Below are 14619 nucleotides of genomic sequence, written 5' to 3'. Positions count from 1 at the left end.
TTACATATGTACTATTTATATTTTATTGTGTTTTTATAAGTTATATTACAAAAGTTATATAATTAATGAAAATTAAAAAGACATTCAAAAGGAAGAAAATAAAATGACCATAATTTGATTTCCCCAAGATAACCAACTATTGTAAACATATATTTACCTTCCTGTTTTTCCATATATATATATATATATAATTTTTTAAATGAAATTATATTTTACATTCTATTTGGTAATATAATTTCTTATATTTAAGTTTTGAAAAATAAACATGTATTGTGTTTTGTCTGATTATAAAAGTTTTCTTGTGGAACACTTGTAAACATAAATTACATGTAATTTCACTCTAATATAAAAGCATCATTAATATTTTAGAATATAGTTTCTAATGTTTTACTGTGTATATATACACATATGTATGTATACATGTATATATACTTATATGTACATTAATAGATACATTTTTTCCAATATTTATTGTGCTAAAATATCCATAACATAAAACTACCTTAACTGTTTTTAAGAATACAGTTCAGTGGTAATAAGTACATTTATATTGTGCAATCATCATTGTCATCCATTAGAACTTGTTTCCTTTTACAAAACTGAATCTCCCTATCCATTAAGCAATAACTAACTTTCTATGACCTTCTCCTCCTGTATCCTGGTAACCACCATTGTATAAACTGTTACTCTCAGTTTGGCTTTTTTTCTTTCTTCTTTTCTGTTTTTAATTTAATTAATTAATTAATTTTGTTACAGATGCTTTTTTTCCCCCCCCATTGACACACTCCTCACCCTCCCTGCCCTCTCCCCAGCTTTGTTGTCCATGTCCATTGGTCATGCATACATGTATATAAGTTCTGTGGTTTATCTCTTCCCCTCCTCTCCCACTTCAGGGGATTCTCAGTCTGTACCCTACTTCCATGTCTCTGGGACTACCCCATTCCTCAGAATGTTATGTTCATTATATTCCACAAATGAGTGATTGTATTGCTGCTGATTTCTCCTTTGAAGTCTTCCAGAAGATTTTTAATATCTATGGTGCTCCTATATTGAGTACATATATGTTTACCACGGTTATCCTGTTGGATAGATCCTTTCAATATTATGTAGTGGCCTTCTTTGTCTCTAGTTATGGCTTTTATTTTGAAATTGATTTATCTGATATGATTATTGCTATCCTGACTTTTCTTTCCACTTTCTGTTTGCTTCAAAGATTTTTTTTTCCATCCTTTCAGTTTCAACCTATGTGAGTCTTTTGTTTTGATCTGGGTTTCCTGTAAACAACATATATATGAGTCATGCTTTCTTATTCAGCAGCTACTCTGTGTATTTTTATTGGAGCATTCAAACTATTTACATTTAGGGTGATTATTGATATGTACTTATTTATTTTCATTTTTGTTTAGTGTGGTTCTATTTTTTTTTCTCTTTCTTCAAGTAATTACAGCAGTTCTTTTAGCATATCTTGTAGTGTTGATTTGGTGCTAATGTATTCCCTTAGCATTATTTTGTCTGGGAAGCTTTTTATCTTCAATTTTAGAAAAATTGATTAATTTATTTTTGTTACAGATGTTTCTCCTTTTCCCCCCACTGACTCCCCCTCCCATTCCCTTCCCTCCTTTTTCCTAGCTTTGTTGTCCATGTCCATTGTTCATGCATACATGCATATAAGTTCTGTGATTTATCTCTCCCCCACCACACCCTCTTCAGGGAATTGTCAGTCTGTACCTCACTTCCACATGTCTGGGACTACTCCATTCCTCAGACTGTCATGTTCATTATATTCCACAAATAAGTGAGATCATATGATACTTGTGTTTCTCTGTTTGGCGTGTTTCACTTAGGATGACATTTTTTAGGTTCCTCCATGTCATCTCAAAGGATAAGAGATCTGTCTTTTTTTTACAGCTGCATAGTACTCCATTGTATATATATACCACTGCTTTTTTATCCAATCATCTACATATAGACATTTGGGCATTTTTCAGATCTTAGCTATTGTAAATAGTGCTGCTACAAAAATGGGGGTACATATATTCTTTCTGATTGGTATTTCAGGCTTCTTAGGGTATATTCCTAGAAGTGGGATCACTAGGTCAAATAGAAGTTCAATTTTTAATTTTTTGAGGTAACACCATATTGTTTTCCATAGTGGCTGCACCAGTCTGCATTCCCACCAGCAGTGTACTAGAGTCCCCTTTTCTCCACACCCTCGCCAACACTTATTGTTTGATGATTTGTTGATGGCAGTCCTTCTGACAAGTGTGAGGAGATACCGCATTGTTGTTTTAATTTGCATCTCTCTGATGATTAGTGATGTTGAGCATTTCTTCATATGTCTCTTGGCCATTTGTATGTCCTGTTTGGAGAGGTGTCTATTCAGTTCCACTGCCCATTTTTTAATTAGTTTTTTTGTCTTCCTTTTGTTGAATTGTATGAGCACTCTCTATATATTGGAAATTAACCCCTTATTTGATATATCATTGGCAATTATGCTCTCCCATACAGTGGGTTGCCTTTCCATTTTGATGATTGCATCTTTGCAGTGCTTAAGCTTTTGAGTTTGATGTAGTCCCATGTGTTCACTTGCTCCTCTGTTTCTGTTGCCTTAGGTGATGTACCAGTGAAAATTCTGCTGCGTATGATGTCTGAGATTTTGTTGCCTACATTTTTTTCTAGGATTTTTATGTATTCATGAGTCACATTTATGTCATTTACCCATTTTGAGTTTATTCTTGTGTATGGAGTAAGTTGATGGTCTAGTTTTATTGTTTTTTCCTTATAGCTGTTCAATTTTCTCAACACCATTTATTAAAGAGGCTGTGTTTACTCCACTGTATGCTCTTGCCACCTTTGTCAAATATTAATTGAGCATATTGTCTGGGGTCCATTTCTGGGTTCTCTGTTCCATTCCACTGGTCTATATGCCTGTTCTTGTATTAGTTCCAGGCTGTTCTGATTACAGTGGCTTTGTACTTTAACCTGAAATCTGGTAATGTGATCCCTTCTACTTTGTTCACCTTTATCAAGATTGCTGTGGGTATTAGAGGTCTTTTTTGGTTCCATATGAACTTTTGAAGTATTTGTTCTAGTTCTGTGAAGTATGTCATTGGTATTTTGATGGGGATTGCATTGAATCTACAGATTGCTTTGGGTAATATGGACATTTTAATGATGTTAATTCTTCCAATCCATGAACAATGTATGGGCTTCCACTTTTTTATGTCTTCCTCCATTTCTTTTTTCAATGACCTGTATTTTTTTGTGAATAGGTCTTTTATTTCTTTGGCTAAGTTTATTCCTAGGTATCTTAATTTTTTGGTAAATGGATTGTTTTCTCAGTTTCTGTTTCTGTGAGTTCATCATTGGTGTATAAGAATGCTATCAATATCTTGACTTTAATTTTTTATCCTGCAAATTTGCCAAATTCATTTATTAAGTTTAGTAAGTTTTTGATGGAGTCTTTGGTGTTTTCTAAGTATAGTATCAGGTCATCTGTGAATAATGACAATTTCACTTCCTCCTTTCCTATTTGAATCCCTTTTATTTTTTCTTCCTATCTCTTTGCTGTGGCTAAGACTTCCAGTATTATGTTAAATAAGAGTGGTGAAAGTGGTCATCCCTGTGTTGTTCCTGTTGTTAAGGGAAATGCTTTTAGTTTTACCCTTTGAGTATCATGTTGGCTGTAGGTCTTTCATATATGGGCTTTATTATGTTGACATATGATCCCTCTATTTCCACATTGTTGAGCATTGTTGTCAGAAATGAATGCTGAATTCTGTTGAATGCTTTTTCAACATCTATTGATATGATCATGTTGTTTTTATTCTTGTTTTGATGTTTGTGTTATGTCACATTTATTGATTTGCAAATATTGTACCAGTCTTGCATTCCTGGGATTAATACCATTTGGTCATGATAAATAATTTCTTTGATGTATTGCTGGATTCAATTTGCTAGTATTTTGTTCAGGATTTTGGTGTCATTGTTCATCAGGGATATTGGACTATCGTTTTCTTTCTTTGTAATGTCTTTTTCTGGTTTTGGAATTAGAGGTATGCTGGCCTGATAAAAGGAGATTGGAAGTCTTTCTTCTTCATTTTTTTGAAATAATTTGAAGAGAATGGGTGTTAGTTTTATTTTTGAATGTTCGGTAAAACTTTCCTGTGAAGCAATCCCAGCCTGGGCTTTTGTTTGCTGGGAGACTCGTGATTACATCTTCAATTTGCTTAGCTGTTATTGGTCTGTTCAAGTTTTTTATCTCTTCCCTTTCCAATTTTGGGAGGCTGTGTTTCTAGAAATTTGTCCATTTCGCTTGGATTGTCGAATTTATTGCCATATAATTGTTCATAGTAGTTCTTAACGATTTTTTGTATTTTTGTGGTGTCAGTTGTTACTTCTCCTCTGTCATTTCTGATTTTGTGCATATGGTTTCTCTGTCTTTGTATCTTGGTGAGTCTAGCTAAGGGTCCATTAATCTTGTTTATCTTTATGAAAATCAGCTTTTTGTTTTATTGATCCTCTGAATTGTTTTCTTGGACTCTGTCATTCATTTTTGCTCTGATTTTTACTATTTCTTTTCTTCTACATGCTCTGTGTTTTGTTTGTTTGTTTGTTTGTTTGCTTTATAATTCTTTAAGTTGTGAGGTTAGATAGTCTATTAGAGATTTTTCTTGTTTCTCGAAGGAGACCTATAGTGCTATGAACTTCCCTGTCAGAACTGCTTGAGCTGCATCCCATAGATTTTGTTTTGTTGTGTGTTCATTTTCATTGCTTTCCAGGAAGTTTTTAATTTCTTTCTTTATCTCCTCAGTAACCCATTCATTCTTTAATAACATGCTATATAACCTCTATGTGTACAAATGTCTTTGCATGTTCTTGTTGCAGTTGATTTGTAGTTTCATGCCATTGTGATCTGAGAAGATGCTTGATATAATTTCAATCTTCTTGAACTTGTAGAGACTTAGTTTGTGTCCTAACATGTGGTCAATCTTTGAGAATGTCCCATGTGCACTTGAGAAGATTGTGCATTCTGTAGTTTTGTGGTGTAATTCTTTGTAGATATGTATGAAATCCATTTGGTCTAGTGCTTCATTTAGAGTCTCTCTTTCCTTGCTGACTTTTTGCCTAGAGGATCTACCAGTGATGTTAGTGGGGTTGAAGTCCCCTGCTATTATCGTATTGCTATCGATTTCTCTTTTGATGTTTTCCAGATTTTTAGTATATGTTGGTGTTCCTACATTGGGTGCATATATGTTTATCAAGGTTACATCTTACTGTTCGATAAATCTTTTCAATATTATGTAGTGACCTTCTTTGTCTCTAGTTACAGCCTTCATTTTGAAATCTATTTTATCAGATATGAGTATTGCTATCCCAGCTTATTTTTGCTTTCCATTTCCTTGGAAGACTTTTATCCAACCCTTCACTTTCAACCTGTGTGAGTCTTTTGTTGTGAGTTGGGTCTCTTGTAAACAACATATAGATGAATCATGCTTTCTTATCCAATCATCTACTCTGTGTCTTTTTATGGGAGCATTCAATCCATTTAAATTTAAGGTGATTATTGGTACATATTTATTTATTGCCATTTTTGTTTAGTGTGGTTCTATTTTTCTTCCTATTTCTCCTGCTAATTATAGCAGTCTTTTTAACATTTCTTGCAGTACTTGTTTGGTGCTAATCTATTCCCTTAGCCTTTTTTTTTTTGTCTGAGAAGATCTTTTTTTGACCCTCTATTTGAATGATAGCCTTGCTGGATAGAGTAGTCTTGGATTCAGATCCTTGTTTTTTATGACTGTGATTACCTCATGCCATTCTCTTCTGGCCTTTATTGTTTCTGATGAGAAGTCAGCTGAGAGCCTTATGGGGGTTCATTTGTAGGTAACCTGTTGCTTATTTCTTGCTGCTTCTAGGATTCTCTCGTTGTCTTTAATTTTTGGCATTTTAATTACTATGTGTCTTGGTGTGGACCTCTTTGGGTTCTTCTTACTTGGGGCTCTCTGTGCTTCTTGAACTTGAATACCTTTTTCCTTCCCCAAGTTAGGAAAGATTTCTGTCTCTAATTCTTCAAATATATTATCTAACCCTTGCCCATTTTCTTCTTCTTTGGGAACTCCTATGATGCGAATGTTATTACGTTTCCAGTTGTACCACAGTTCTTAAGCTGTCTTTCTGCTTTTTAATTGTTTTTTTTTTTCTTTTTGTTTTCCTGATTAGTTGATTTTTTTCTACACTGTCTTCTAATTCAAGGGTCCGATCCTCCACTTCCTCTACTCCACTGTTTAGACCTCTATTGTGTTCTTTATTTCTGATATTTCATTCTTCATTTTTTCTTGGTGGTTTTTAATTTCCAACTGGTTGATTTTCAACATTTTTATGTCTTTACTCATGGTGCTCATGTCCTTACACATGCTGTTGAGCTTCCTCAAGATCATGGCTCTAAATTCTCGTTCTGTTATCTTGCTTAACTGCACCTCATTTATCTCATCTTTGGTAGAGGTATCTTGTTCTTTCATTTGGCTTTTGTTTCTGTGTTTTACCATTGTGTTTATCACAGTGGGCTTTGGAGCCTGCTGAATTTTCCCTGTGTGTGTTGGTGTTCTGCTGTTTGTAGCTCCCTCTTGTGGATTTGGATGAGCCAGCGAGAACCCACGTTAAACACCATTGTTGAGTATCACTTTTCTTGATGCAGTTGCTAGCCCAGGAATGCTATAGTTATCCTCTAGCTTTTTACCTGGTGGCTATCAGTAGTGGTTACTTGAAGAGCCTTGGCTTCTCAGTTGAATGAAAAACTCCCTCAAGTGTTCAGCATAAGGGGATATCCCAAGGGTGGGGCAGATGCTGGTTATTAGTGGGCCTCAATTTGCATTTCAATGGCTACCAGGTGGGGATAAACTATGAGGGAGGGGCTGCAGCCTCTCCCCAGAGGCTGTGAAGGAGTAAGATGACTACAGTCCTGCATAAGGACAACTCAGCAAAAGCTCTGAGCGCTCTCCAAATCCCAAGTGTCTCCACACAGTTCCAGTTTAGTCTGCCCTTCTTCTGCCAGAGCCCAAGGTGAGTGGCTGTGGCTATTTTAGCCTCTATCCTGGCTCTGCACTGTAGAGCAGCTTGGGAGTTTAACATGAGTGCGCTGCTCATAGCTAAGGCTGTTGCTTTCTGTGGGTGCCCAGCCCCCCTCTCCCTCCTCCTCAATCCTACCAGGTTAGATTGTTGTCCCTGGTTATATGGTCCTCCAAGCTGCTTTTCTGTTGCTTTTTCTAGATGATTTTGTCTTTATTTTTGTTGTAATTCCAGTTTGGTCCTGGGAGATGGTCTGTTTAGCTTCTATTCACTCCACTGACATTTTCTTCTGTTGCTTTGTTTTTTTTTTTTTTTTAGGTTTTTTTCTTTATTTTAGTTGTAATTCCTGTTTGGTCCTGGGAAATTATCTGCGTAGCTTCTATTCACTCCACCTCTGTTTTTCACATTCTCTATGCCTATCTTTTGTGTAGCTGGGTCACACAGGCCTTCTTGGTGACCCAGAACCCTGCAGCTCCTGTGGTTAACTGGATAGCACAGTTCCCTTGGGGACCTGGTTCTATGCCCAGGTTGTGGGCTGCTGGGTTGCACAGGCCTCTCTGGTGCGTTAGCATCCCGCAGGTCCCATGGGTAGCTGTATGACACAGTCCCTCTTGGGTTGTGCAGGCCTCTCTGGTGCTTTAGCACCCCAAAGGCCCCATGGGTAACTAGATTATATAGTCCCTGCTGGGTTGCACAGTCCTCTCTGATGCTTCAGCACCCCACAGTTCCCAAGGGTAACTGGATTGCACAGACCCTGCTGGGTTGCACAGGCCTCTCAGGTGCCCCTGCACCCTGCAGGTCCCGTGGGTGTGCAGGTGGATAGCACCAATCTCTCTGTTGCTCTGGCTTCCCACTGCTCTCGTGAGCTACTGGATCTCACAGGGCTCTGTGGAGCCCCAGTTTCAGCCGCTGGCGGCTGGGGAGTGCTGCTGCCCCATGGGGTTCAACTCCTGCTCAGCTTTTGCTGTAGTTTTTGGGGGTGGGTCTCAGTTGCTGGTCTGTGCTTCTGTTGCCTTGGGATGGATGTCTGCTCCCCAGCCTACATTGCTGGGGGTATATCTAGACTCTGATCGGGCTTCCACTATGGGGGATGGTGCTGGGCTCTGGGTTGTCTGTAGCTTCCGTGACCTGTACCTTGGGAGCTCCACTACTGTGCACTGGTCTGTGTTGACACAGAGTGTGCACTGGTCTGATGGTTCCTGGTGCGCTGGTGGGCTCAGGTTGCTGGGCCCTAGCTTCTCCTACTGCCTCCTCCCAGGGAAGTCCCAGGATCTTCCCAAATGGTGGGATCTCCTTGGGGTGCAGGGAGAAGCACCCTGAAGGACCACTTACTATGGTAGCTGGCTGCTCTTCTCCACAGTACAGGAATCTTCTGTTCCTCGTTTCTGCACTGCTGGGGTTTGGTTGTCCACCTTCACATCCACTCACACTCTCTCACACACTTGCTCAGTCTCTCACATACTCACCCCCCTCCAGTCCTGCCCACAGCTATCTTCCAGCAGTACGTTTTCTAAGTGATATATATTGATATTCTGGACTATGTGATTGCTTTTTGTATATTTAGTTTCTCTCCCAAGCTCCTATACCAGATCTTTGCATTTTCTGTTAAACATATTAAGTAGTAGTATACTATTTTATATTTTGATTTTTTTAGGCCCTTTAGCAGAGCAAAATTATATTGAATAGGTAATGTTTGGTAAGGTAATGCTTTTCATTATTGTACTCTTTGCTATAGGAAAAAATAAAGCTCTTCTGAGAGGAATTTAAATTTTATTTCTTACCTCTATTAAGAAAATACATAAATTAATATGTATATTATTTTGAGGTTTCTTTTAATATAGATCTATAAAGATGGAAAACATTTTTTCTAGAGCTAAGTTTGCTATGCAATTTGTCCTAAATTCTTTCTATAAATATTAAAATTTTATGACTTTAAATTATAGATGCATAATTTCATTTTAATAATTTGTACATTTTTGTGATTGAAAATTGTAAGAGACTTGAATTAAATATTTTATCAGTTACATTATGAAGAATTTTATTTTAAAATGTTTAATTAAAACTTTATTTTTCAGATTTTGGAATCTCTTTTTAAGGTATGTTAAAAATATTGTGGTTAAGTTTACTAAAATTAAATTCAGAAATACAGTCCTGGCCAGTTTGGCTCTGATTGGCCCACGGACCAGAGAGACCCAGATTTGGTTCCTGCTAGGGGCATGTATTTGGTTGTGGTTTGTCCCTGGCCCCAATTGGAATTGTGTAGGTGGCACCAGTCAGTGTGTCTCTTTCACATTGATGTTTCTCTCTCTCTCTTTTTCTCCTTTCTCCCTCTCTATCTGAAGATAAATGCAAAAGTGTCCTCAGGTGAGGATAAAAAAAAAAGAAGAAAAATTCAAATATATACAGAAATACATGCAAATCAAGAAGTTTCTACATTTTAAGGAAGTAAAAAAAAATGCCAAACTTGCTGATATATATATATATATACATATATATATTTAAAAATAATTTGTTCCAATTGTATGTTACATTAGCCCTATTCTAAGCCCTAGGATAAATTATGTTTGGTTCAATACTAATATTTGATATATGAAAATTCTCTTTCTGTCACACACACACACACACACACACACACACACACACATACATATATGCATACTGATTAATTTCACTGTTGAAATTTAACTTGTCAACTATTTCTTTTCTGATTTTTTTTTTAAAGTGGTTTCAGCGACAGGTCAATCAGATGGAAGAGGTAAATATAAGATTTCTTAATTGTTAATTAAATTAATATTCTGTTTCATTTTTAAAACAATTTGAAGTATAAGTTAATTTTTTGAGTAACCATTGGTTATAATATTGATTTACATAGAAAAAGAATGAATAGATGGAATAAAAGTTTCTCAGTGGTTTACATACTACATTCCTATGTATATCGGAGTTTGGCACATTCTTTCACATAAAATTGAATAATAGAAATTTAATTATTATTCTTTTCCTAATTTACATAAAAGAACAAGTACCAAGAAAAAACTTAACTTAAAAATTACCCTACATTTAAAAAGTCATGCATATTGTAGATGCTTACCTGTAAAATTATATATTGGTATTTTAAAATTTTAATGTTATTTTAATGATATTTTTGTACTTTTGATTTTTAGGTGCTTTCCCACCAGTTTGAAAAACTACTGGTGTCTTTTCTCAGGGGTTTTTTATTTTGTTTTGAAAAAGACTAGGTATGTTGTTAATATAGGAGAATGGTTTCCAGGGCAGCTTCAGTGATTCATGGAATTATTTTGGTTCTCCCTTGGATATGCCCAATTAAACACTTTTGAAGCCCAGACATTTGAAATTAAAGAGGTTTATTTATTTGGGACATAAATTGAAGAATAAAAATAAAAATGGTATTCTAGCACCTTTTTATTCTTTTACTCCTCGCCCCAGAGGAGACTTTTTTGGTCTTGTACTCTTTGTTTTAGAATAGATATGGCTGACATTGGAAGAGTGGTGGAATCTGTACTTTGATTGTGGTAGATTCGTCATTATCTTTCCAGAGAAAAAATATTGGGGTGAAGTTCACTATTCCCCCCACCCTCTTGTAAATTGGTATTTCTTTGTAATTTGGGTAATCCAGCTTATATTTTGCTTTCTTATTTTCATTCTATTTTTTATACATTTGTCTTGCTCCCTTCTTTATACACTTAGCTGTGTCAATGCGTGAGACCCATCCAAAACTCTGGCTTCTTGGGTCCTTGACTTTCTCATCTCTGAAGATCTACATTTTTCTTTATCTCTTGCCCCACTTCCAGTCATACTCTTGACCTTATCATTAACCAAATTGTTTTATTTTAAGAATTACAAATCCAGTCAACTCATTCTTGAACTAAAATTTTCTACCTTTCCAATTATTATTTTAAATACTGCTCTGGACAGTTCTTGATGTCAAGACAACTGGTTCATTTATTCCTCTATATTCTTGAAATCTTTTTACTCATTTTTTCTTTTCAGCTTGGAGACTATGTACTTCATCACAGTGAATTTCTTAATTTACTAATCTCCTTTACCTTTTTCTCTTGTTGTTGTTATTGTTACTCTTGTCAAACAAAACATAACCCTGAATAAATGAAGTTATTCACTCTTTGGGCTTAGCTGTGAAACACTGCTGAAGAAAGTGACACAAGATACAATTATTCCAAATACTGGCTGGAAGTTCAATCACATCTGAAATTGATTTGAAGCCTTTTTAGCCATCATCTCAAACTCACTCATTTAGACCAATTTTTATCTTCACTTTCCCCAATCACTTGAAATGCTTGATGTAGAAGCCAATGGTTAGAATTCCTGCTACCAAAAACAAATACCCAAACAAACACGCACATACAAACCCCAACTTATTTACACCCATACTGATTCTATCTTCCTTTCCTCCTGTTAATCAGAGTTTATTGTTTCTTCTCTTACATAAAACTCATTCTTTTACCTATGTTTGGATCTCATCTTGGCTTCTCAAGTAATTTGATCATTCTCTTGTGTATATTAAACTTTTCCCATTCAAACTGTGTCCTTCGTTTCAGTTTTTAAATATGCTCATGTCTTTCTAATTTGATGCTACATTCCCGTCTAGTTATTGGTCTGTCTCTCTTTAGCCCTCATAACCAATTTTAAAAACTATTTTGGAGATTTGGAAGATTAATTTCAGAGGAATGTTGGTATGAGAGATTCCCTTGTTCTCTCCCTTTGAAGTTTCAACAATTTGAACAGCTATAATTCAAAAGAATTCCCTGCTCAATGCACAAACATGTCTGAGAGATCTGTGCATTGAATCAGCTAAAGGTGGGCAAGTAGCCCTGGCTGATGTGGCATATTTGGTTGGAGCATCATCCCAGTCAGAGTATATACCCAGGCTGTGGGTTTGATCTGTGGTGGGGGTGCATGTGGGAGGCAACTGATCAATGTTTCTCTCTCATATTGATGTTTCTCTCTCTCTCTCTCCCCCTTCCTCTTTCTAAAATATCCATTAAAAAAGTACATGCTTTGGTGAGAATTTAAAAAAATAAAGGTGGGTAAGTGGGTGTCAACCAGGGAGGGGAGAAGGGTGAAGAGTTCAAAGTAGCCACCACCTGCAACCTGGAGCTTACTGCAGGATTCGGCACAGTGAGTGGAGGAATGAGGTTGTGGCTAGCACTCCCTTCATCCTAGAGGAACAAATATTTTTAGTGAGCATTTTGGCAGGAGTGGACAATATGAGCTGTGGCTGACCCAGTGATTTGGGCAGGGATGAAGCACAGATGTGTGGTCATTGTTGTCTGGTAGTCAGCATTCCAGACATAGAACCAAAGCTTCAGAGTATGGCTGTTTTCCCTTAACCTCCTAAAGCTCCTCTCACCTCCCTCTTTATGTCAAATTGCAGAGCACATTATCTACAAAGGTAATAGAACCAAGAACTGGTTCTACAGCAACACCTTTTCCCTGAGCAAAGGGTGTACTTTGAACCAATTCCAGGATTATGTGAAGGTGCAGGGGGGACACCATGGCAATCTGATGTTTGCTATTGTTGAGAGAATAAAACATCAAAGGAGGCAGCTAAGTCCTCCCAGCTCACTCCACCCCATACATTGGCAGGGCTGGTGCTTTGTGGCTCTGGAGGACAGCACTGGGATTTTACAGAGTTGGAGCCTGATTGCCCACTGCATTCCCTTATGGGGTTGGTCCTCTGAGACCAGGATGACTGGAACACAGGGGAGGTTCCCACCTTCACAGGGAACAGGCCATTTTCCACCATCCTAAGGAGATCGGAAAAACCTGAGAAGTGTTAGAGAGCTAAAAAACGTGTGATTCAGTGCCACCTACTGGAAAACAATTGAAACACTTCTTATTAATCTACTAGAGAAATACCACTCATACATAGATGCCTAGACAGAGAAAGAAAGCATCAAATACCACAAATAACCAAGGTAAGAAGAAAACTCAGAAAAAAATGAAAAAAATTGCAGAAAATAAACATGAAAACGTGATTTAAATGACAGAGAAGGGATTACAAAATGGCGGCAGAGTGAATGGAAGCTACACAGACCGTCTCCCAGGACCAAACTGGAATTACAACTAAAACGCAGACAAATTGATGGGAAAATCAACAGAAAAGCAGCTTGTGAGGACCATATAACCAAGGACACTGACTTTATTTTGGTAGGATTGCGAAGGCATGAGATGGGGGGCTGGGAGCCCATGGTCGGCAGCTCGGCAGTGGCATTAGCTGTGAGCAGCGCCCTCGGGTTAAACTCCCAAGCGACTCCACAGCGCAGAGCTGGGACAGAGGCTAAAATAGCCACAGCCACTCACCTTTGGCACCGGCAGAGGGAGGGCAGACTGGACTGGAACTGTGTGGGGACACTCTGGATTTGGAGGGCACTCAGAGCTTTTGCTGAGTTGCAGCCAGGCAGGATGGTGGCCATATTGCTCCTTCCCAGTGCTCTGGGGAGAGGCAGCAGCCCCTCCCTCAGAGATTCAACCCCATCCTGAGGGTCATTGAAATGCAAATTGAGGATCATTAACAACCAGCATCAGCCCCACCCTTGGAAATACCCTTATGCTGAACACCTGAGGGTTTTTTTCAATCAACTAACAACACAAAACTCTTCAACTAACCTGTACTGCTAGCCTCCAGGCAAAAAGCTAGAGGATAACAGTAACATTCCTGGGCTAGCAACTCTAACCAGGAAAGTAACACTTGACAGTGGTGTTTAACATGGGTCCTCCATCGCTCATCTAAACCCAGGAGAGAAAGTCACAAACAGCATAATACCAGTATCCACAGGGAACAGTTGGCAGGCTCCAAAGCTAACTGTGATAGCGAAAATGGTGAAACACAGAAACAAAAGCAAAATGAAAGAACAAGAGACTCCACCGAAGATAAGATCAACATCGAGGTGTTAGGCAAGTTAACAGAGCTAGAATTCAGAGCCATGATCTTGAGGAAGCTCAACAGCATGAGTAAGTACATAGAAATGCTGAAAATCAACCAATTGAAAATTAAAAACCATGAGAAGAGATCAAGAATGACATATCAGAAATAAAGAACACATTGGAAGGTCTAAAGAGCAGAATAGAAGAAGCTAAGAAACGGATCATTGAATTAGAAGACGGTAGAAAAAAATCAACCAATCAGAAAACCAAAAGGAAAAAAATGATTAAAAAATAAAAAGACAGCTTGAGAGAACTGTGGGATAACTGGAAATGTAATAATATTCGCATCATAGGAGTCCCTGAAGAAGAAGAAAATGAGCAAGGGTTAGAGAATATATTCAAAGAAATGGTGACAGAAAACTTCCCTAATTTGGTGAAGGGAGAAGGCATTCAAGTTCAAAAAGCACAGAGAGCCCCAAGTAAGAAGAACCAAACAGACCCACACCAAGACACATAGTAATTAAAATGCCAAAAATTTAAAGACAAAGAGAGAATCCTAAAAACAGCAAAAGATAAGCAACAGGTTACCTACAAAGGATACCCCATAAGGCTCTCAGCTGACTTCTCACAAGAAACACTACAGGCCAGAAG

General features: G+C 37.5%; 1 protein-coding gene across 1 annotated transcript in view; it reads left to right on the top strand.

The window, feature by feature from the left end:
* The window catches only part of LOC118638698 (coiled-coil domain-containing protein 7-like), a 375882-nt gene that overhangs the window by 12159 nt on the left and 349104 nt on the right, over window positions 1-14619 (top strand). Inside the window, exons 5-6 of the mRNA XM_036274854.1 lie at window positions 9141-9161; window positions 9788-9820. Coding sequence (XP_036130747.1) covers window positions 9141-9161; window positions 9788-9820 — 54 coding nt within the window. The remainder of the gene's footprint in view (window positions 1-9140; window positions 9162-9787; window positions 9821-14619) is intronic.

This window comes from Molossus molossus, unplaced genomic scaffold (genome assembly GCF_014108415.1).
Source record: "Molossus molossus isolate mMolMol1 unplaced genomic scaffold, mMolMol1.p scaffold_m16_p_1, whole genome shotgun sequence".
In the NCBI taxonomy this organism is placed as follows: domain Eukaryota; kingdom Metazoa; phylum Chordata; class Mammalia; order Chiroptera; family Molossidae; genus Molossus; species Molossus molossus.
Note: the sequence above shows the minus strand (reverse complement) of the source record. Positions and strands in the feature narration are given on the sequence as shown.